The 24,808-nt window shown below is 42.1% G+C and overlaps 1 protein-coding gene across 1 annotated transcript in view; it reads left to right on the forward strand.

Moving 5' to 3' along the window:
- The window catches only part of FOXO1 (forkhead box O1), a 104,151-nt gene extending 81,514 nt beyond the window's left edge, over window positions 1-22,637 (forward strand). Inside the window, exons 2-3 of the mRNA XM_072797262.1 lie at window positions 17,180-18,535; window positions 19,216-22,637. Coding sequence (XP_072653363.1) covers window positions 17,180-18,517 — 1,338 coding nt within the window. The 3' untranslated portion in view covers window positions 18,518-18,535; window positions 19,216-22,637. The remainder of the gene's footprint in view (window positions 1-17,179; window positions 18,536-19,215) is intronic.
- Window positions 22,638-24,808: the final 2,171 nt, after the last annotated feature.

Consider the following 24,808-nt stretch of genomic DNA (forward strand, 5'->3'; position numbering starts at 1 on the left):
AAATTTGGACCCAGAACAGCATGCTGATGCATCTTGGCACACATTTGACAAAGCACATTCCCCGTATGAAGCCATCTGCATCAACACACCTACCCCCAGCTTTTCTTTAATATTTAATATTAAGGGATGCCTGAGTGGCTCAGCGGTTGAGTGCCTGTCTTTGGCTTAGGGCCTGATCCTGGATTCCTGAGTTCAGGTCCCACATCGGGCTCCTTGCATTGGAGCCTGTTTCTCCCTCTGCCTGTGTGTCTGCCTCTCTTCTCGGTGTCTCTTATGAATAAAGAAAATCGTTTTTTTTTTTAATTTTTTTTGTAAATTTTTTTATTTATTTATGATAGTCACACAGAGAGAGAGAGAGAGGCAGAGACACAGGCAGAGGGAGAAGCAGGCTCCATGCACCAGGAGCCAGACATGGGATTCGATCCCGGGTCTCCAGGATCGCGCCCTGGGCCAAAGGCAGGCGTTCAACCGCTGCGCCACCCAGGGATCCCTGAATAAAGAAAATCTTGAAAAAATATTTAATATTCAACTTTGCCCTTGTTACTCATGCTAGATTGGCTCATGATGGGGGGGGATATGATGATAAAATGCCACTTGTGATGTGCAAGTGGCAGATTCTGCAGCCATCTCATTAATCAGCTCTCTTCCTTCCTTTCAGCAGAAGCAGAACTTCTCACAAAACTCTTATTTTGAAGTAAATTGTTCCAACCAGGGAGAAATAATGGCTTACTTTGTATTGAAATCTCCAACCAGGGAAGCAAGTCCAGCTCTTTAGAACTGATCTTGGATATCACACTTGATTGATGCCTTTTTTTTTTTCCTTTTCTATCCTTCCCTTCTCCCTTCTCCTCCTTCCTCCCTCCCTCCCTCCCTCCCTCCCTCCCTCCCTCCCTCCCTCAATAAGGGCAAAGGATCTACCAGCTTTCTTCCTTAAGCTCTTCCTGGAATTGAGTGCAGATCAAAAGTTTACAGTACAGTTGTATTTTAAAATCAGAAGATGTTTCCAAAAAACTGGAAGTGTTTTGTTTGGTTCTGTTTTGGTGGGAAGAATAAAATGATCTCAGTAGGACGAATGGCTGGGAGAAGGTGCCGTGAAATAGATGAGAAAGTTAACAACCTAAGGCTTGATCTTCCTCTCAGCAAATGTTCCTTAGCTGGCCCTTCAGAAAAGTGGTCAGAGAAAGCATGACAACTTGTGTGACTTAGGTTTTACAAAATGTTTTCACTATCTGCTGTTGTTTCTTTGTTTGCTTGTAATGTTGTGACTTTTAAACCTGGTTGTAAGTTGGGTGGCACTAAACTGCTTTGGGACAGAAGGGAAAGGAGGCAGGAGGCAGGTAGAGGGCAGGGCATCTGTGACATGGAAGAAGAGAAGCCTATGGGATTGGCCAAGCGTGATAGGGTTTATGTCCACAATCGTGTGCTTTTACAATCATATTCTGATGGGATAATTAACCATTAAAAATTAAGTTCCCAACATTTAGATCTCTTTAGTTTGTGTGTGTGTGGCCTTTCATGAGCATGGGAGGGAGTATTGTGTGTGGGACAATCAGACAGCCAGATTCCAATCTCAGGTAACCCTCAATCACTGTAGTCCAGCTGTAGTGGCTATTTTTGGCTCTGGACTTCACATGCACCCACCAGGGCACTGACTTAACAGTGAATAATTTGTTGTAGCTTTATCTGTGTTTATGTCAAATAGTCCATGGTTACATTGTAGGGCATTATTTCCTTTAATTTCCCTTCAGCAGTTCAAAACCAACCTGAAAGATGTTATGGTTGAGACCAGACAATGACCTCACGAAACAAAAATAAACCTTTCAAAAAGTGAGAACTGAATTTGTATGCCAAATGTTGTGAACGATGGATGAAATTATGAAAACACGGTAGACTTCACGAAGGGAGAATTTTAAAATTTGTTTTGAAAACAATGGTTCCTGCCTCAGGATCCTGCCCTCCTGTAACTATGAAAAAGTCAGAGATTATGCCATGAGTTCCAAAACAACCAAGTAGCATTCAAGTCATGAGACAGAAGCCGAACAGCTGCTTCAAGTGTAAAACCCCATCATTTCCCGATAGATAGATAGATCAGGTCCTAAAGATAAGATGACACTTGTGGGGCTGGTTCTGCACACCAACCTCTCCCCACTTCCCTTAGGGGTAGAACCAGGACACCTTCAGGGTGGGGAAGAACTGTATCAAAACTGCACTTCCCCAATGATGTTTCTGCTTGTTAACAAAAGTTTGATATGCACATTAAAATACAGACACCCACACATATTTACATTTTTGGACAACCAAAAAAACCTCTTGCTTTCGAAGCAGGACACAGACTCTTCTTTCCCACCATCTTGTAGGGAGATAGGTTGGCACCTCCCTCATTATTCTGATCTTCATTTACTCCTCCTGTGTGTTGCATATCAGATGCAATACAAGCTTCCAGCTCCTAGTGTTTGAAAGTGTCTTGCACCATATTTCTCCCTTTCTATGTCTGAACTCAGACACTGCCACATTTACCTCTTCTGACTTCTCTAAACATGTTTTGTTAGTGCTTAACATTTTTTCTAACAAATATTACTTAGTTGATATTTATTGGGCACTTTGTACATACTGAACATAGTACAGTGATTCAGCAAGATAAATACTGTTAGATTGTATGTCACTTGGATAGGAGTCCTCGCAGTATATGGGCTGGATTTGAGTCCAAATCCGGGTCTCTCTGGTTTTAGAACACGTTTTTAGTTTTTTTTTTTTTTTTTTTTAAAGATTCATTCATTCATTCATTCATTCAGAGCAAGAGAGAGGCAGAGACACAGGGGAGAAGCAGGCTTCATGCAGGAAGCCCGACGTGGGACTTGATCCGGGGTCTCCAGGATCACACCCCGGGCTGCAGGCGGCGCTAAAACATGTTTTTAGTTTAACACATGGTATACCTGTGAGCTTTGATTCATGTTCTGCCCTCACATTAAGAATCCCTTTCCCTGACCAGCCCCAGTGGCTCAGCGGTTTAGCGCCGCCTTGGGCCCAGGGCCTGATCCTGGAGACCCGGGATCGAGTCCCACGTCGGGCTCCCTGCATAGAGCCTGCTTCTCCCTCTGCCTGTGGCTCTGCCTCTCTTCCTCTCTCTTTCTCTCTTTGTCTCTCTCATGAGTAAATAAATGAAATCTTAAAAAAAAAAAAGAAAAAAAAAAAAGAAAAAAAAAAAAAAGAATCCCTTTCCCTTTTTATCCAGCAATCCAAATCTTGGCTTTGCTATGTTGTCAGCCATGTATACCTAGTCATGAAAAACCCTTGGAAGCAGGGAAGAGCAGCATCATGCTGCTTTGTTGTTTCTAGGGTACCTAGTATGCAGCGGGGGCTCAATAGGTACTTGCTGAATGAAAATTACATTGATTGTTCTTGATTTGGCCATGTTTCAAGACCCTAATTTATGTTACTGACCCGTGAATGTAAGTACGTTAATTTCTGAGTTGTAGGTAGATTTAAATAGTTTACGTTAGACTGATTTCAACTAGGCTTTGCTCAGTTTCTTGATTAACTTTGGATGATACAACAAAATAAAATAAAAATAAAATTTTATCTTTATTCCCAATAAAGACAACCAACTCCAGATCCTGTGAGACCTTTCCTTCTTGGTACACTGCCCTGGTGCTGGGCTGGGATTGACTGAGCATGTTCTATTCCAGCCCTGATTCACCCTGTGATATTTTTAGAACAGTCGGGTGTGTGTGTATGTGAGAGAGACGTACATAACACACACCTAGAAAAGTAATGTTTTGCTCTAAAATTGTATGATATTCTAGTTTACTGTTTGGCTACTTTGAGAACTAAAATATTTATCCAATATATTGGTGTCTGTTTCCATGAACTGTTAAATAGAAATGAATTGTGGGCTCTAAAAATGGTTACAATGTAAAATTTATCTTCTGGGGCTAGGGTGGCACTAAAAAACAATTATTTCAAACTTTGTTCAACCTAAGATTCTAAGCTCCATTATAATCTTAACTAGGTTGTCAGAATTTACTAAATTACTTTTCTCAGTAATAAAAATAAATACGAAAGAGATTGGCATTGGTTTAGAGAAAAGTGACCTTTGAGAGGAGGTGACATGCTGGATGAAGCAGTCTGTTAGACTAATGTCAATGTTTATAGTTAAATATCTGTGATAACAGGGGTGATAACTTTAGAAATCCTTACTACTTTTGTTTTAGAATATCAAGAATTAGGGATGCCTGGGTGGCTTAGTGGTTGAGCAGCTGCCTTTAGCTCAGGGCGTGGTCCCTGGGTCCTGGGATCCTGTCCCACATCAGGATCCCCTCAGGGAGTCTGCTTCTCCCTCTGCCTCTGTCTCTGCCTCTTCTGTGTTGCTCATGAATAAATTAATTAAAATCTTAAAAAAAAAGAATATCAAGAATTTACAGAAGAATTCTCTCATAAATTGGAAATTATTAGCATCTTTTTATACTTTGAATATTCAGTGTGGTTTCCAAACATGCGCCCATTCAGTCTTCACAGTGCTCCATTGGGTTATATGATGGCGAGGCACGGAGGCACTATCTACTTTGTCATGTCATACCCACCTAACTTGGACCCAAATAAGGACTTGGCTTCTGGGAAGACCCTTAATATTAACTGAACCTTACTGGCAAACACATAATTTTTAAAGAAAGTAGAGAAGAGGGCATCCCTGAATATACTATATATATTGTTGGTGGAAATCCTAGCTGTGGTTCAGGATCCTTGAACGCAGTTGTGAGGGAGAGTTGTAGAACATTTGTACTGTGTGCAAGATTCCAGGTACGGTGGTTACTATTCACAGTTCCCTTTTGGAGGAAATGCAAAGTGGTAACACTGAGAAGAGTGAGCACGGAGTTCCAAAGAGGAGTTTAAGGTGTATCGTGTATCTCCAATTTTGGACTATGGCAAGAAGTTCTAATTTTTCATGGGTTTTTGAATCATTGTGGGAAATGGTTCGTTTATTAATTTTTCCTTTGCTGGTTTCCCTGTAAGTATTCAAGGTAGAGTCAGCTGTACAAAATTCTCCCTTTGCTTTCTCCACCTCAAACAGTGAATGAGCATAATGTGTAATGAGTGCACATCACTCACTTTGGATGAATTTTTCAATGTAGATGTGAGGTTTCTGTCTTTGGAGATTTATAAGCAGGGTCTTGTACTTTTAATTCTTGGGTGCAGTGTTCATGTTTCCAAAGAGGACATAAGTTGAAACTGCAGCATTAGCGTAAAAAGTTTAATGCAGGGAAAACTTTCTAGGTGGTACGTATGGTTTGTTAATCAGCTCAGGTGGGGATCCTCAGGTGATTTGGGGATCCTTTTTGTCTTGCCTGGCTTTCTCTCTTCTCTGGAATAAGGATGTGCCTAACTAGCTGAGCTCAAAAACTATGAAACACAAAGGATTCATAGTGCAATGTCCCCAGGTCATCTAAATCTTTTTTCAAGGGCAGACTCAGCTTGGAGCTGAGGGCCTTCCAACATCCACTGAACCCAAGAATGATCTTGGCAAAGTCCTTTCTCCCAGGACTGACCCATCACCTTGACCTGAGGCCTGACAGGTTGCAGATCTGTGACCACCACTAACCTAAATGTGCTTCCTTCTGGTGGAGTGTCCATGATTATGCAGAAGTGAGAGGGCTGCTGCTGTTCACAGCCTGGGTGTTTACACTGGGGAGGAAAGCTGGTCTTACAAGTGAGCACAGTACTTTGCCTTGAGAGCCTTGTGTACAAATGCTGTTTGAGAAGTGAAATGTAGCCTCACGTTAGGGCAGAGGATCTGTGCTGGTGGGCAGGTGTGGTTTTAGGGTGGACACATTGTGGGAGGCCTTGAAGATTATGATATTTGTAGGCCTTTAGGTAACAACGAAAGCTGCATTTCTGAAACATTACTTGGGGTTCTTTTGGGCTCCTGGTGGTGCTGAAGAAGCCTCAGTTATTTGGAAAGAAGGTATGTAGAGTTGGGGCTGTTAATGCGGCAGACGTAGGGTCTCTATGGTCTGCTTGCTGAATTGGATCCGGATGTCGGCAGGATGCTTGGAAACCTCCCTGGCTTGGGCCCAGTCTCCCACGGCAGGGAGGATTTTTCTTTATCATAACACAGATGGGTCCAAATGGTTTTGCTAATATTAGGTCAGCCAGTGATTCTGTTTTTTTTTTTTTTTTTTTTTTTTTTAAATAGCTATTTGATTAGGGACAAGAATTTTTGTGAGGTTGCCCCCAAATGAAAAAAAAATGTATGTGTTGCAGCCACAAATCATTGTTGCTTTGGGCCCCTTAGCGCAGAGTATTGGGCAAGCATGCTAGCTTCAAGATTCTTTATAACTAAGAAAACTTTGCTTTGCAAATAATCTATAATTCAGAGTATTATATTTTTGCCCTTTCTTTCCATTCTTATCATCTGTATTTGTTATATTTCAGTTCCAAAATAGGGGAAAAAAACCACTTTGACTTCATACTTTTAGATTCTGTTTACTGGGACACCTGGGTGGCTCCAGTGGTTGAGCATTTGCCTTTAGCTCAGGGTGTGATCCCAGGATCCTAGGATTGAGTTCCATATCGGGCTCCTTGCTTGGAGTCTGCTTCTCCTGTCTCTGCCTCTCTCTCTCTCTGCCTTTCTCTGTGTCTCTCATGAATAAATAAATACAATCTTAAAAATAAATAAATAAATTCTGTTTACTAAGAGTAGCAGTTCTTGGTAAATAGATTATGCATTCAGTGGGTTCATTTTTCCCTAGATTTTCCAGACAGTGAACAACATGTTTAGGGTACAAAAACAATTCTAGATCATACATTCTGTGGATGGGATGTTATCCTAGAGATTGTAATCCATCCAAGTTTCAGTGTTCTTGCCTTTGAATTTATATTCAGTTCATAAAATTTTTCATTGGCTCTCATAAACAGTTTGGGCACATACCCTGAATATACACTCACCTAACATGAACAGGTTTAATGGGCTCATCACTAACCCCAACAGATTATTTTAATGTTCACTTTGGTCCTTTAATAACCTTAGAAAACTTGAAAATTGATCAAAGTATTATATGCTGTGTTTCATTTTATGCCTAATTTGAGTTATCAGAAGAAAATAAATTCTGAAGTGTTTTGTTTTTATTTTGTTTTACCTTAATCTGATAAATACATCAGTAGTTATCCTTTTAGTAGCCAAATGTAGTTAATTGCATTGTAAAGTAGAGCATTTATGAGCCACTGAAGATGAGAAAAATGGTATGGCCTATAAAATAGACAGAAATTTTCATTAGAAAACAGCAGGATCACTTCAGCAACAAATGAGTTTTCTCGTAGCATTATGTTACAGTGTGGCCCTGTGTGTCTGAGATAATCATTAGGCAGGAGCAGAAAAAAGTCCATATTCTGAGGAGTTAATTAAATGGAAGTTTTATGGGCCATCTGGGTGGCTCAGTTGGTTAAGCGTCTGACTCTTGATTGCTCAGGTCAAGATCTCAGGGTCTTGAGATTGAGCCCCTGTGCTCAGCGGGGAGCCTGTGCCGCCATGCCCCCGCCCCCCCCCCCCCCCCCCCCGCCTCACAACAGCCCCCCTCTACCACTCTTGTGCTCTCTTTCTCTCTCAGATAAATCATTTTGAAAATAGATGGATAGGTAAAAGTTTCAGAAAGGTTAGGCTCCTTTAGATCACCTAAATGGGCAGGGGTGCAGGGGGGCAGGGTTGAAGCTTTCTGCTGTGGACTTGGCAAGACTCATCTCTGTGCCTCCTTGGGGAAGGAGGTGAATGGGTTAAAGGGTCGCCAGGGATGCCTACGTGCTGCACAGAAAGTCCATTAATCCCAGGAGAAACGAGCTCCACGTTGAAATCCTTAGCCCATAGATCTCTTAAAACAGGCACACACATTTAAGAGAATTCTAGCTAAATGAAATTTAGTCCCTGTATCCACCACTGGGACCTAATTAGCTAGAGTTGATGACACTCATTTGAGAGTGGCCTTGTTGGATTTTTGTGGCAATGTGATCAGGCCTAAGTATATGACAGCATGAGGTAGTGTCTGTTTTCTGGACTTTACTTTCTAAACATTAGCAACTTCTACGGAAGTTGTAGAAGAGTGATTAAGATAAATGTCCTGTGATCTGAGACACGAGGAAAGATGCTTGTATCTAAGGTTTCGATCTTAACTGCATTTTTTGGCATTTTGTCTTTTGTAGTTCTAGTTTCTCATAGTATGTAAAGCATGGGCCATTAAATGATAAAGGAAAGACTTTTTTTTCCTTTTCACCTTCTGAAAATTAAGGGGTTTTGTTGTAGGACACAGCAAAGGGAAGCATTGTGCTTCTTTTTGATAATGACCTTCTGAAAAAATAAAAGCTTGGGGTAGTTTTGTTATCATTAAGTAAATTTTCTGTTCTTTCTCTGAAAATTTTTTTCTTAAATCCTAAGCCAATGAGATTATTGACCGGCATGTTGTCCTGAAATTTTTAGGCTTTTGTCTAATATGAGAGCTTATCAAAGATCAGGCAAGCATCACCTTGCATCCTGGGATGTCTTCTTTTTTCTGCATTGCAAGGTTTTCTCCTTGTCCTTCCTTCAGGGCTGAGGGTGCCTCTGGCTTCCCTCTTTGTTTCCTAGCACCAATGGTCCCATTCACTTGTAACTCACCTTTTTACCAAATAATTTTGTCTTGCAATATATTCTTGAAATCCCCTACCTCTTCAAGGCTCTCATAGACTTTGTTCTCCGCAAAGTAAACAGTGGTGAGAAACTAGTGTGGGAAAAGAAATGAGAAAAAGCACTGTTCTAATAATTGCCCTCCTGAATGTAACCTGTCATCAGTCAACTGGTCTGTCTCCTTCTTCTTGAACAACCTCATGGGCATATGTGTGTTCTGACATAGGTCCTCCAAAACGCCAGCAGAACACATTAGTTAAATAATCACATTTTTGCATTTAAAATCCTCTTAAGGGGAGAAAACAATTTTTCTGTAAAAGGATTGCATGGCACCTGGATGGCTCAGTCGGTTAAGTGCCTGCCTTTGGCCCAGGTCATGATCCCCTGGTTCTGGGATGGAGTCTTGAGCTAGGCTAGGCTCCCTGCTCAGTGGGAAATCCATTTCTCTCTCTCTCTCTCTCTCTCTCTCTCTCTCTCAAATTAAATAAAATCTTTTTTTAAAATAAAGGATTGCAGCTCAGTTGTGAGGACATGGAAACAAGTCTGAGGAAGGCTGGCAGCCTGTTAAACAGGAAATTTGTGATGAATTTTTTTTTTAAGATTTTATTTATTTATTCATGATAGAGAGAGAGAGAGACAGGCAGAGGGAGAAGCAGGCTCTGTGCAGGGAGCCCGATGTGGGACTTGATCGGGGTCTCCAGGATCAAAACCCTGGGCTGAAGGTGGTGCTAAACTGCTGGGCCACCGGGGCTGCCCAATGATGAATGGTTTTTAATCAAGTTATAACCATTCATGAGAGCTTTAAAATTCCTGTTTATATATCCCTTTGCTTCCTATCACAAAATAGCCAACCTTTATTTCCTCAGCTTTGTGTCCAGGGGGTACATTTAAGTGCTTTCCATGTATATTATGCTGTTTAGTCCCTAAGCATCCTATGTAAGAATCTTGTGTAATTACTGTTTCACAAATGGGGAGACTAAGGCTTAGCAAGATCAAAGCACTCACTCAAGGCAGTCCTGTGATGAGCCTGACTCTGGGCTCTGCCTCTCTGTGTGCTTCCCCGAAAACATGAAACTTCTTATGGTGCTCATGACTTCTTATATTTGTCTTTTTGGTATGGTTTTACATAAGAGCATAATCTCCCACATGCTTTTTTTTTTGTTGGAGGTTCTTTAATGTAGTCATATTTTCCTTCTTTGGAAGGATTTGAGTCAGAGAGAAAGCTGTTTAGAGCTAAATGTGTATCTATAGCCATTTGAGAATCTATAGCTAAGAATTGGTTTGGCTAGGGGAGGGATGTTGCCCGTTCTTCAGTCTTGTTTTACATTTCTTCTAGGAATAAAGCCCCATGTGCTTCTGCGTTTTGTAAATGAACACTTAGAAGTTTTTCATCTGCATTTTAATCTTTCTTAATTCTATTTTCCCTATTTTCCCTGATATGAAATGAAGGTGTTAGGCCAGATGACCTTCTCATGTCTTCTAGAGTACAAATTTTATGAGGCTGGGGAGTCCTTTCTTAACAGCCCTGGGCTCACTGGGGAAGCCTGTGTCCTAGTGCAGACCTGGGATGATAGTGGACTATGGCATCAGTTGGTGTCCAGGCAAGCAGGACAGGTTCTGGGAAATGATAGAAACCTTTTGGAAGAAGAGCTGAATGCTGCTGGAGCCTAATGTGTTGTAAGCATGTAGATGAGCTATTCACCGCAGATCTTCTATTACAATACATTCCAAAGTTGAATCTATATGCTAGTGATAGCATGTCTATTGACATCACTTGTAAAAAGAACAATTGGCAAAACGGTCACATGATTTCCTTCTGTTTGCAAGCAAAATGGATTATTTTACAAAGTTGTTTTATTAGCAACTCTAATGGCAACTCTGTTGAATAGAGATTATTTCTACTTTCTCCTTGGTTTTCACTCGTAGATGTGCAGGAAGAGCTGGTGTAAAAGAGAGGAAGCAGGAGGAGGGAGTCAAGCCCATGCTAGGAGCCTACAAAACAATTGCATGCTTTGACAGAGTTCACAGAAATTTAGATAAAATGCTTTTGGAAAAATCTAGTTTGTCTAGCATTTTGAAAGAATTTCTAGAATTTCTAGAACAACAAGTTCATTTAGTCATGTGTTCCAGTGTCTTAGTTTGAAGTTCTTTTTGTTTGCCTTGGTAACTTGCTCACACCCACCCTGTGGCAGGGTGATGGGCAGTTCTAGGCTGCAGGGGCTTCAGGGGCCTTTCCATTTTCCTGTGGGTCCCCACAGCCTCCTTGCACACGCTTTCCCCAGGGCGATGCTGAAATTCACACTTCAGCTGCTATGGTTTCCTGCATTAACAAGCAGTAACCCATTAGAATTAAAAGTAGATCATATTTTGTAAATTTTTACCTAGTGAGGCAGAAGATGAGTTTTGTAAATTAGTATTTATAAACAGTTATTTCCACTCCCTCAAGATGCATTCCTATAACCTTAGTCTTAACTATGTTCTTTTGATTTTTCTTAACGACAACGAAGCCAAGGAGGTGGTTTTTCTACCTGGCACCAGTGTTGCACGCACACTCATGAAACCTTGGTCTGGGTCCTAGTTAGACAATCTGTTTTCTGACCCTCAGTTTCCCCATTTCTAATCCAAGGCTGCCAATAATATCTGCTTTATAGGGATCTTCCAAGTGTGGAATGAGATGAAGTATTAGAAGTAGTTCGTGTATAAAGTAAAATGCAGACATAAAGTATGAAGGCCAATATAAGTTGATGGTTATGTTTTATTTTTGGTTAAACACAAAGACCAGAGTGATCTTAAAACTGCCAAGCAGAAAAAAAGAGTGATGGCAAGACCCATGGCTGAGAGGTAGTGGTCTGCACACACACTAATGGACAGGCTAGATGGAGCCAAACTGGCAGTTTGAGTCAGAAGGCAGAATTCAGGGTCGTGAGGGTCCAAAGTACCTAGAAGTGATCCAGAAGGAGCCCAGGGCAGGGCAGGGGAGGAGAGGTGCAAACTGAGGCCTAGATAAGACCATTCCTTCAGCCCAGGTCTGTGGGCCAAGGCGTTTGCTAGACTTGACTCTAGGGCTAGTTCTGCTCCCTTGATTTTCCTTGTTCAGGCATCTAGTAGACTAGTGGTCTCTAAAAGTTTTTGTAAAAATCACATAACTTTTCCAGTGTTACATTTATTCATTTGTACTGTACAATACATTACATATATTATACAACACATTTGCAAATAGAGATTTAAAAATGAGTTTAAAAATGTAAATGAAAGGAATGAGGATTTCTTCTTGCTTGTGCTTCAGTGGCTCTCTGATTATTGCTTTAGATAGTACAGCTGGGAGCATCCTGGGGAAGGGCAGTTTCTGTCCTGTGTCTTCAGGGTTTCCAGGGGCCAGTCTCAGAGCCTGGCTTCTTTCTGCCAGGGAAGCGGGTGACTAGCAGGGCTCAGTCGTAACCACCCCTCTGAGGAGCCACCTGACTGGTCTGTTGACTGTGGCCTGTGTAATCCCTGCTACTGCTCCCCCCATCACACACTGGCTGGGGTCCAGAGCATGGAGAACCCGCAACTCTGTGTGATGCCCACATGCAAGGCTCCGTGACAACACCTTTAGGAAACTTCAGGATTCTTGTGACACTCACTGGTAAGGGTAGTAATAGACCAACTTTGATATCTGAATTCCTTCATTATCCACATCTATCCACAGCACCCAAGACACTCTCTAGTGCAGAGAGAAAACACCTTATTCTTACCCCTAAATTGGTTTATTTTTCCAGTACCTAACATGTAAAAGCCTTACGTTAAGTGGCAACAGTGCAAAGTATGATCATAAAGAAGACTAGTGGCTATAATACAGATAAGTCTTTAAAACACAGACGTGTTATTTTATAGATACCATTATCCTAATAGTAACAACAGCTAATATTGATTGAGGTAAGCACTTTACACGTGTTATCTCATTTCATCTCCACAACAACCCTGTAAATGTAGAACCTATTAATCCATTCAACAGATACTTGAGTGCCTCTTGGTGATGGAGCGGTGAGGATACAGTGTACAAGAAGACAGACCAGGTCCTGAGCTCATGCAGCTTACAGTGTAGTGGGGAGCCAGACACACCCCCAAGGGACCACACATAGCAGAATCGTAATTGTGGTGAGTAAACAAGGTCCTGTGTTAGAGAGCTGTAGGATGGGATGATTCCAGAAGGAAGGGACATTTGGGATGAGAGAGAAGTTGGAGGAGGAGGTGGGGGGGTGGCCTTTGGCAGGAAAATGTCAGTGCTCCTAGACAGTTGTTTGTGAGTCACTTTCTGTTCCAGTGGCTGTTTAGGCGGACTTGTTCTTGCCCAGGTAGATCATAAAACACCTCGAGGGCAGCCTCTGCCTAATTCCTTCTCTTGTCCTTCACTGCATCTAGCTAGCACAAAATAGGTCCCAGTAAATATTATTTGGCACGAATTGGTACATGAACAGATGGATCAAAGATGTGTAAGAGACTACATCTTTCTTGTAGTTTGTTTGGGATGTCAGTCAATAAACATTCATTGACTCTGTCCTGTGTGCAGAGTTGTGTGTATGTGTGTATGCACAGTGCGTCTGCTAGGCGCTTTAAGATTAGGAAATAAAAACATACTTTAGCCCTTGCCCTTTAAGATCTCATGAAGTCAAACACCTGGGAGTTAGAAACAGGTGGACAAACAAGCACATACCTTGTGCAGCTACTCCTGCCCCCAATATGGCCTACTGGGTTCCTCAAGTCAAGCTCCCCAAGAAGAATGTGCTTGCTTGGGGGAAGGTCTGGGAGCAGGTTGCAGAGAGGGTATGTGCAAAGGAAATCCAGCTTAGCATTAGTAAAAAGCCCAGGCTGCAGAGAAATATAGCTGGTGGAGAGGAAATTTGCTGATGTGTCTTGAGGGGCGAGGGGTGGCACTAATGGCATCATGTAAAAACTCAGGATTTAGGTAAGTGGTTTGCAGTGCCTGAGTTTTCTGTCTTTACAGCCTGCCTCATTCCTCAGGTACTACTTTGTTTCATAGATGGAGAACTGAATATCTCCAAGCACTGACGAATCGCATGTGGCTCTGCGGCACGATTCATGGGAGAACTGCAGTTTCCTCCGGTCGTGGCTTTGTCCCGCAGGGATCTACAGACATAATACCATTAATAGCAACACACATTTTTACAAGACTTGCCTACTCACCTCCCCCACCCACCCCACCCCTCGCCCCCTTCACCAGAGCCCTGCTGGCTGTATGAAAAACAGGAATTTTTGTAACAAGCCCTGCACAGCAGACCTTTTCCTGTTTGGAAAAAAATTTTTTTTAATTGTTGGCAAAGTTAGAAGACAACTCTTACTCAAAGAGCGACCTGAAATGTCCTCTTAGAAAAATAGGGAGTGTGATGTTTTGATAAGTAGGTAATTGCTGCGGGGACCCCCTTTTTGGAGGAGGGGGCAAGTCTAAGGAGTGAGTTACTGTATATCCCACCTGAGTTTGTGAATGCTTCCTGAACTTTTTAAAGATTTCATCATTACATATTCTGCAGTCTTGTTAAAAATGTGTTCTAATTGCGGTTACAAACAACCTGATCTAATTAGGTGTGTTGTAGAGCTGTACCACCCTCTCCACCAGTCAGTGCAGACAGCCAGGAAGCTCTTATCTAGGAGGATCTTCCCCCTTTATCATTAACGAAATGTGACAGGGACAGGAGTCAAGCTTCCTTTCCTCCAGAGATTTCCTTGTGGCTTATCTGTGTGTCTGTTGTGTTCCAAGAACAAGATAGTCATGATGGAATATTGTGCAAACGTCCAGATTTTCAGCCTATATAACATGTCACAGGGTCAAGCACTTGGCTCCATTCCAGGTCCATCCCAAGGACAGGCCTGCCTCTTTAAAGACAAATTTAGAACTTGGTTTGCTGGTGTTGGTGGGCCCAGGAGACAAGGCTGTGGCTCTTGGAGCATTCACTAAGTGTGTGTGTTTAAGACCATTCCGTAGGGTTTGGAGACTCTTCTGGGAATGAAATTAGGCCAGTGTAGAAATGTAGTACTGGGCCTCTTTTAAGGGTTCTTATATGTAGTTAAGTCTTCCTCAAAGCTTGTCTTGAGTTGAGGATAGGTCAAGAGGCGAGAAGAAAGAAGAGAGTCTAGGGAACAAGAGAAACCTGCATACCATTCACTTGTACACCTACCCTGCACCCAGCCTGGAAGCTCCTGTTTGTTCAGGGCTGCATCTGACCCACACTCACTGTATGCCCCGGCAGAAGGGCCTGTCACGTCGCTGCTCTGTTGCAATCCTTGGGTGGAATGTAGTACAGAGGGTCAGAGGGCATTTTGAAATATGGATTTCTCAGCCCTGGATGTCCGGCTTCACTCTGCTCTGATTTTTGCATCTCTTTTTAGAAAGGGAGATTTATTTTTCTTTTCTGTTTTCAACCTCTTTTTAATAAGAAAGAACTTGTATTCATAGTTTTTGTTGAAGCCCTGGCCTCAACCTGCTGTGCAAAGGCTTTTTGTTGGCGCAGCAATCAGCACTCAAAAGCATCTACATACCACATTGATGGCATAAGGATGTGGGCATTGTGGCTGCATCCCTGGGTGACCACAGATCCTACCAGAACCTTTTCGTGGTTGGGGCGAGGGGCCACAGATATCCAGGGGGCCCAGACTGCTTAGCTTTGTATCCAGTTGCCAGAGGGCGCCAGGGAAGGCTTGGGAGTCCTGCACAAGGCTCTGCTCCCAGGTGTCTAGGACACCCCCAAATCCTGCTCCTGAACTTCAGCTCAGAGGCCTGATGACAGAGGCTACTGAATGTGCAGTTTCTAAGGGTCTCCTATGTGCCCTGTTCTGTATGGGGAACAAAACGCTACAAGGCAAGGGACAGGAGTTCATTGGAGTCCCTTCTTTGGAGCCCATTTTTCCTTTTCCGTATGTCCTGGAGACTCTCCAGATGCTGACAGTCTCACCACTTGTCCATTAGAGAAATCAAATTGGGGCTTCCTTCTTTGCATCCTGACTTTTCTGCTTTACTGGAGCTTGAGACTGTCTCTGGCCTCTTGTGTGTATGTTTGGAGTTGTGAGTTTGTGTTTGTAATACCCCTAAGCTCCTACCCACACTCCGGTGAATAGGAAGAGGGTGAGCAGGGCTCATAATGACAATATTCTTGTGCCCTCAAAGTTGGAATCTAGTACCTACTTTTTAGTGACTGCTTACTTACCATGTGCCCAAGACACCACTGAACATTTTATAATCTGTATCTCATTTAATCCATAGCATAGCCTTAAGTGGGTCTATTATTTATTTCCTTTACAGATAAGGAAACTTAAGATCTAGGGGCCAAGCAAGTTTCCCAAAGTTAAGTTGATTTTCTTTATGTGTTAGGGATCCTTATGGCACAATTTAGTTATTGAACAGCTGTACTTAGTGACTGAAGTCTAGAGCTCTTTGTAACTATCCCATCCCATCCTGTCCCGTCCCATGTGTCCCCTCGCTCCCCCGTGTCTTTTTAGACAGAGCAGGACCTCTGATGCAGTGACCTTGAGTTAGGTGGTGCATACTACTGGTTATTTTGGGGAGGAGGGGGCAGTGAAGAACACTAGAATTGAAATTTTCCCTTTTTTGGCAGTTCGGTTTTCTAAAATAGGAACTATGATCCCGTTTGCCTTATATTTACCTATGTTTGCCTAATGGTGTTTTTTTGTTTGTTTGTTTGTTTTGTTTTGTTTTTTGTTTTTTGTTTTTTTTTTTTTTTGGCCTAATGGGCTTGAAAGGTAGAAAGGAATCTAAGTCTTAGTAGTTTTCAAGCTTTTAATTCTTAAACTAAGAATATATCCTGCTTCACTTCTTTCTTTCCCATAATCACGTGGGCCCAGTAATATAAAACTTCTCACTTTTGTAAATTGCATATGTGCAATCTGAAGAGAATTGGCAGTAGTTTTAGGGGTGATAGAATGGAAAGAATTTTTGATAGCACTTTGTTGTAGAGTGCTATTTGCATAGCATTATTAACTAAGCGAAGATTTTTTTTTTTAATTTTTATTTATTTATTATAGTCACAGAGAGAGAGAGAGAGGCAGAGACACAGGCAGAGGGAGAAGCAGGCTCCATGCACCGGGAGCCCGACGTGGGATTCGATCCCGGGTCTCCAGGATCGCGCCCTGGGCCAAAGGCAGGCGCCAAACCGCTGCGCCACCCAGGGATCCCTAACTAAGCGAAGATTTAAGTGGTTTTAAAACCAGTTCCTATAATTGCTCTATAAAATACAGCCATATAAAAGAATATGTTTATAATAAGAATATGTTTATTTAATTTTGTCCCTTCATTTCATTAAGATACAGATCCTGTTTTTAAGATAAGATACTATTTTTCTTGTACTGGTTTGAGCTCTTTTATAGTGGAGTTCAGAACCTGTATGGGTTGAAATCTGTACCACAAACTTCAAATTTTTTTTGTGTGTGTTTACACACACACACACACACACACACACACTGAATAGTAAGTATTCCAACTGGAGAAGTACTGTGTTTCTAACATGATGTTTTGCTTTACAGAATTCAATTCGTCATAATCTGTCCCTACATAGCAAGTTCATTCGTGTGCAGAATGAAGGAACTGGAAAAAGTTCTTGGTGGATGCTCAATCCAGAGGGAGGCAAGAGTGGAAAATCCCCCCGGAGAAGAGCTGCTTCCATGGACAACAACAGTAAATTTGCTAAGAGCCGGGGCAGAGCTGCTAAGAAAAAAGCATCCCTTCAGTCTGGCCAGGAGGGTGCTGGGGACAGCCCAGGATCTCAGTTTTCTAAGTGGCCTGCGAGTCCAGGCTCTCACAGCAACGATGACTTTGATAACTGGAGTACGTTTCGCCCTCGAACTAGCTCAAATGCTAGTACTATTAGTGGGAGACTTTCTCCCATTATGACCGAACAGGATGATCTTGGAGATGGCGATGTGCATTCTATGGTGTACCCACCGTCTGCTGCAAAGATGGCTTCTACTCTACCTAGCCTGTCTGAGATAAGCAATCCTGAAAATATGGAAAATCTTCTGGATAATCTCAACCTTCTCTCATCACCAACGCCATTAACTGTTTCAACCCAGTCTTCACCTGGCACCATAATGCAACAGACACCATGCTACTCATTTGCACCGCCAAACACCAGTCTGAATTCACCCAGCCCAAACTACCAAAAATATACATATGGTCAGTCCAGCATGAGTCCTTTGCCCCAGATGCCTATGCAAACACTTCAGGACAACAAATCGAGCTTTGGAGGTATGAATCAGTATAACTGTGCACCAGGACTCTTGAAGGAGTTGCTTACTTCTGATTCTCCTCCCCATAATGACATTATGACAGCAGTTGATCCTGGGGTCACCCAGCCCAACAGCCGGGTCCTTGGTCAGAATGTGTTGATGGGCCCTAATTCGGTCATGTCAACTTATGGCAGCCAGGCATCTCATAACAAAATGATGAGCCCCAGCTCCCACACCCACCCTGGACATAGCCAGCCAACATCTGCAGTTAATGGGCGTGCCTTGCCCCACACTGTCAACACCATGCCCCACACCTCGGGTATGAACCGCTTGGCCCCAGTGAAGACAGCTTTACAAGTGCCTCTGTCCCACCCCATGCAGATGAACACCTTGGGAGCCTACTCCTCTGTGAGCAGCTGCAATGGCTATGGAAGGATGGGCCTGCTCCACCAGGAGAAGCTCCCCAGTGACTTGGATGGCATGTTTATTGAGCGCTTGGACTGTGACATGGAGTCCATCATTCGGAACGACCTCATGGATGGAGATACTTTGGATTTTAACTTTGACAATGTGTTGCCCAACCAAAGCTTCCCGCACAGCGTCAAGACAACGACACATAGCTGGGTGTCAGGCTAAGAGTGAGTTAGTGGACAGGTAAGATCACCCCAATATCAAAAGACTTTCTGAAGCCAGAGCTTAAAAGATAGGAACACGGTACCTTGCCACATACCTTACATAGTTGGGACTTTTTTGATGTCAGCTGGCTGTTCCTTACAGAGAAACATCTTTTAGCATACATTCTCTGTCCCTTTTGCAGCAGAATTTTTTTCTTTTTGAGCTTAAGCATAAGGAAACTTCCTCTCTCTGACTGCTTTAAAGATTTATTTTTGACAGTTAGATGGTAGCTGGTCAATAAATGAATATGTTTGATGTAAATCAAATACTGCAGTTTTTTGTTGTTTTGTTTTTGTTTTCTTTTTTAATTAATTAATTAATTAATTAATTAATTAATTACGATAGTCACACACACAGAGAGAGAGAGAGGCAGAGACACAGGCAGAGGGAGAAGCAGGCTCCATGCACCGGGAGCCCGACGTGGGATTCGATCCCGGGTCTCCAGGATCGCGCCCTGGGCCAAAGGCAGGCGCTAAACCGCTGCGCCACCCAGGGATCCCTTTTTTTGTTTTCTTAAGTAGAGTTTTCCCCACTGAATGATTTCAGAGCTGTTTTCAAAAGCCCTAGCACCGTGCCCCTGCCCCCTGTGTCTGTCACTCTAAAATGTTAAATTGAATTGATTTTAATTTGGCTGTATTTTCATTGTGTGTTTTTTCTAGGCTACACTTAAAAGTACTTCAGATTGTCTGACAGCAGGAACTGAGAGAAGCAGTCCAAAGATGTCCTTCACCCCTCCTTTTCGTTTTCTTGATGAAAGAAAGAAAGAAAGAAAGAAAGAAAGAAAAGAAAGAGAGAGAAAAGTGTTTCTTTTTTCCTTTCGTCAGACTTGGCAGTGAAGACACTTTTCCTGTACAGGAAGTTTGCCCGATGTTTGCAGGTTATGTGCTGCTGTAGATAAGGACTGTGCCATTGGAAATTTCATTACAATGAAGTGCCAAACTCACTACACCATATAATTGCAGAAAAGACATTCGGATCCTGGTGTGCTTTCAAGTTTTTGTACATAAGCAGTAGCTACAGAATTGTATTTGTGTGTATTTTTGTTTTTGTTTTTATTTTTTAAATATCCATTTGGTCCAAGGAAAGTTTATACTCTTCTTGTAATACTGTGATGGTCTCATGTCTTTGATAAGTTAAACTTTGGTTTGTGCTACCTGTGTTCTGCTGAACAGATGAACTACAGAGAACCAACTCTCCTCCATCCTGCGCCTCTGTGGAACAGCTTTGGGCCTGTTCACACAGCCACACAATTCACATGAGAACCAATAGCCTGTTATCAATCTGCTGAATAATGGACTCGTCAAACACCTTTCGGGGAAAAATAGTTTAAATGCCAGCCTTGTACAGGTCTTTTCTATTTTTTTGTTTATTTTGTTATTTGCAAATTTGTACAAACATTTAAATGGTTCTAATTTCCGGATAAATGATTTTTGATGTTATCGTTGGGACTTGAGATCATTTTTGGAATAGATATTGAACTGTAATGTTTTCTTAAAACTAGAGTCTACTTTGTTACATAGTCTGCTTGTAAATTTGTGGAATCCCAGATATTGGAGGCAGCATCCATAATTTTCATTTTGTATTTCTAACTGGATTAGTACTGATTTTATACGTGTTTAACTGGTTTTACACTTTGGGATGCTACTTGGTGTTGTTTCTGACTAATCTTAAAAATCATTGTAATTAGTACTTGCATACTCAACGTTTCTGGCTCTGTTTTGGCAAGAGAGCAATGTATAGTTGTGGACATTTTGCGTTTCATGTTTAGGAGAACGTAATATGTTTTTATGTACGTGTTTGAAAGAAATTCCATCTGCTCCTCTTATCCCGTGATCTGAGTGCACCGCCAGAGCATTGAGTCTTCTGATAAATGTCCGTGTGCTGTGTCATTTCAGTTACTCCTGAGGGGCCTTGTGATGTTTGTGGATCAGAAAAGGAGTCCTGTGTCTAAAACCGTGCTCTTCTCTCAAATTGGGAGTTTTGATCAACTTAACCTTTTTGAGTTGAGCTTTATTTTATTTTTATTTTTATTTTTATTTTTATTTTTTTTTGAGTTGAGCTTTAGCAAGTGTTTTCCCTCATACTACTTTGCTCTTATTTTGGTCTAGGTGGAGGTTGGTTTTGTAGCTCTGCCTCAAAGGATTATGTTAAGACTCACACTTAATCCCTCTCTCCCTTCTGTCCCACAGATTACTTAGCACACTGTGGAAACACAGGTGGATGGAGGAAAACTTAAAATAGGACTTTAGTGATTGGCAGAATGCTTTGTGTCCCTGTGTGCAGATGGCTACCAAAGGGAATAGAGCTTATTTAAAAATTGGATCAATTCATTTGAAAACCTAACACACCAGCTGTATGTTGTTTTCTTGAATTTATTTTAAAAGTTCTCAATGTAAGTTAAAAATTGGAGAATTTCTTTAGCCCTTAGCAACCTGAACTATAATTCTGCATCATGATGTTTTAATATTCTGCACTGACCTACAACCAACAGACCAATGTTAATTTGGCTTTGTGTCCATCGGTATCTTCAGGTCATGTGGAATGCCCTAAGTCAGCACAATAAAAGAAGCAGGTGCACTAAAAAGTTCCTCTTGACTTCTTGAGAAGGCTCTGATTTCTTTCTGTGTACTTAGCCCAGATCCCACTTGCTTTGTCTTGCATGTGAGTTGCTGATCTGTTGGCTTGGTTTTTCCTACGTGTTTAACAAGAACACAAGTGTTTCTGAAAGATTTTCTATAGGAGGGCCAGCTCTATTGTAAGCTTTCCACTGTGACTTCTGCTATTTTGAAGATTCATTCAGTAGCCGCCTCTCCAACTATCTTCACTGTTGGCCACTCCAAAATATGTCTGGTTTTGGAAACCCTCGTTCCTCTAAGCAGTGCCTTCTGCATATGTAATAGAACTTGGTGCCAGAATACTTGGGTTCTTATTCCTGTTGCCATGTCCACCTTTTTTCCTCCTCCATGCCCTCACACGATGAGCCTTAGACACCCCATTGTTCAATAAAGAGGCAACTACAGCTGAAATCGCTCTTAAAATCTTAACTACATCCTAGAGTAATTTTTAAAAAGATGTTTCTTCCTCCTTAGTCTGTGTAAATACCTTTTTTTCCCCTTCAAATTCTTTGTTGTGTTGGGATTCTAACATGAATCTTGGGTATCTCTCTGGGGTACAGTGAAGTCCAGTGAAAGGCACCTTGTCTATTTTGAAAAAAAAAAAAAACATTATGTGACCTCTGGTAATTCTTTTTCTGTACGAATACTGACTTTCTGGAATAAGTAGTATATCAGTTATTGTACATGATTGCTTTGTGAAATGTGCAAATGATATCACCTATGCAGCCTTGTTTGATTTATTTCCTCTGGTTTGTACTGTTATTAAAAGCATATTGTATTATAGAGCTATTCTGATATTTTAAATATGAAGTATTGTTTCCGTAATATAGACGTATGGAATATATTTAGGTAATAGATGCAGTACTTGCAAAGTTCCGCTTCAGCAAACTGACAGAGTCTAAATTAATTAGCAAATGTTGTATCCCAGTTGGCAGTAAATCAATGGAATGTACCAAGAAGAAAAGGACACTTAAAATGGAAAAAAAGTTTTCCAAAGGTATATAATTTGGACTTGAGTTCAACTCCTGGGTATATGTTACCAACACCCCTCTCCCTTCCCCAGACTTAACTTGAAATTCTCACATTCAGCTCTTAAGAGTTCTTAATTTATAACTGACTTTTAAATGAGAAATTTTTCTAGTGGTTTTGGTTTGGGAGTAATCATTCATTAAAAAATGCAATGTGGTTTATGCAAATGAAACAGCCTTGCATTACTCTTGGCCTCCTCCCTGCGGGTGGTGTGCACAGATCCTGGCAGTATGGTCAGGTTTGGCCCTAGGAGTCCTGTCAGGACATGGCTATGGCCTCCTGCATTTCACTACTCGAGTTCAGTAACAGCGCAGATTCCATGTTCTTGTTCCGATACTCTCTGAGAAGTGCCTGATGATGCTGATGTAATTACAGACACAAGAACAATCTTTGCTATTATTGTATAAAGCCATAAATGTACATAAATTATGTTTAAATGGTTTGGTGTCTTTCTTTCCTAATTGTGAGGATAAGCTCTTTATGAGTGGGTTTGTGTGTGTGTGTGTGTGTGTGTGTGTGTGTGTGTGTGTTTAATGTTTAGCTTGAGTTAAACCTTGTCAGCCACAGTGGCATGGTGTCTTAAGATCTGATATTTCCCTTGCGGGGAAGAGGGCAGACGGGGGGAAACCGTCCCCCTGCTAGTTGTAGAACAAGTAAAATCCCTGATAATAAATGACCCCAGGGTACTTCATCTTTGGAATGTTTGAAACTATATCCTGCATAGTAATTAATCCTTGGGCATACTGACTCTCACGTGAGAACAGACTGTGCTAAAGGCAGGTTAGGAGAGTCCTGGCTTGGAGGGCACAGAGTGGGCGCTGGCTGGTGGAAGGAGAAGGAGCAGAAGGAGCAGTGGAAGGAGCAGTGGCTTTTCAGGGCCACATGTAGCTCCTGTCCCTTCTTCACAACCCTGCTGAAGAGGGAGGATTGTGTCCTCTAAGTGGGCACTGGTTGGAGGTTTACATGTTTGCTTTTTTTTTTTTTTTTTTAGAAAATGCCTGAGGAATGAGCTAGGATTAGATTAATATGGTTAAAATGCTTTTTAAAGCCAGGACAAAGCCCAGTTTCCTTGCCCCTGACTCATTTACAAGGCAAGTGAATGAATGAGAGTAGCAACAAGGAGATAGGTTAATCTAATGTTTATCTGTTTAGACACCAGGTCTGTCCAGCTTTCAGGGTTGGTTGGTTGGTTTCCCTTCCTTCTAGCTGTTTCTTTAAAACATGATAGAAAGCCCAGAGTATAGAACAGATGAAACCATTTACTCCCAAACCCTGGGGCTCAGGCACAGATGACTTTGAAAACTTCTCTAGCACAAATGCAGAGAAATGCTCTGATTGTACTGCCAGAACTCAAGCCAGCAGGCTCTTTTCACAACCTTCTGTGCATATACACAAAATTGTGCATCTAATGTTACTGACTGAGGCCAACTCCCAAGTTTTGACATCACTTGATCAGAGGAAGCAATGCAGTGGAAAGATACCCCGGGTGGATCCCGGGGCTGGAACTCGGTGCTTCATGTAAAAGGACAAACTTCTTGGGCTGAACATAGATAGGCCCCTGCTGCGACCAGACTGCTGACGGTAAAATCAGGATGTGTGCCCAGGACTTTCTTGACCAGTGAACCTGCCACACTGAAGGACTTTGCCTTAGCTATTGTTTCTTCAGGTCTGAGCTGGCTCCTCACAATGATGTGCTAGTTAAAGGTACACTGGTTGGTGTGGTTAGGTAGGTGAAGGGCTGGCTCTACAAGATGTATCGCACCAAGTAGCAGTCTCTGAATTAGACGCTATCAACGTGCACATGGAACTTATTGTCTGTTCTTGCTCATCACAGGCCCATGAGCCTGTGACCAGCTTGGGCTGTGACATCCCAATGTGCAGTCATGCCAGATATCTTACTCCATTTGCTATTTCATTATTTCAATATAAAAAACTAGTGGGGCTCCTGGGTGGCTCAGTCAGTCAGGCGTCGTCTAAAGCTTGATTTTGGCTCAGGTCAAGATCTCAGGGTGGTGGGGTCAGGCTCCTCAGGACCAAGTCTGCTGGAGATTCTTTTCCTTCTCCCTATTCTTTTCCTCTCCCTATTCTCTCCCTGCTCCTATGCATATGCTCTGTAAAGTAAAATCTTTTTTAAAATTTACACTGATGATAACTTACATATATGGACTCTCAGATGTTTTCCAGTTACTTAAACTGGAAAACGACGTTTCTGTGGAATGGAGGGGGAGGTATGTATCCTGGTGTGAGAGAAGGAAGAAGGCAGGGAGTCCCATTGGGACTAGGTGATAGGTCAGGAAACCGGATGTGAAATGGGGACAGCTACCGTGTAAGCCGAAGGTATCTAGATCCTTTGGAGGAAGCTACTGAGTGGCACCGACATCCAGAAGTTCAAGAGATCTCTTAGTTCCTGAAGGTGGCTGATGAAGGGAGGCTATCTGTGGACACCTGGCTTTAGCAGTTTTGCCTGTGAGGGGCAGTGGAAGAAGCTCCACACTGAGAAGCCATTCATCTGTTCTAGTAAAGGAGGTTGGGGCCAACTTTTCTTAGCTTGACTAGTGGCAGCTTGATGCTGTCATCTCCCCTACTCCAGCCTCCCAGTTGCTCGTAA

The sequence above is a fragment of the Canis lupus genome, chromosome 24, assembly GCF_048164855.1.
Source record: "Canis lupus baileyi chromosome 24, mCanLup2.hap1, whole genome shotgun sequence".
NCBI lineage: Eukaryota > Metazoa > Chordata > Mammalia > Carnivora > Canidae > Canis > Canis lupus.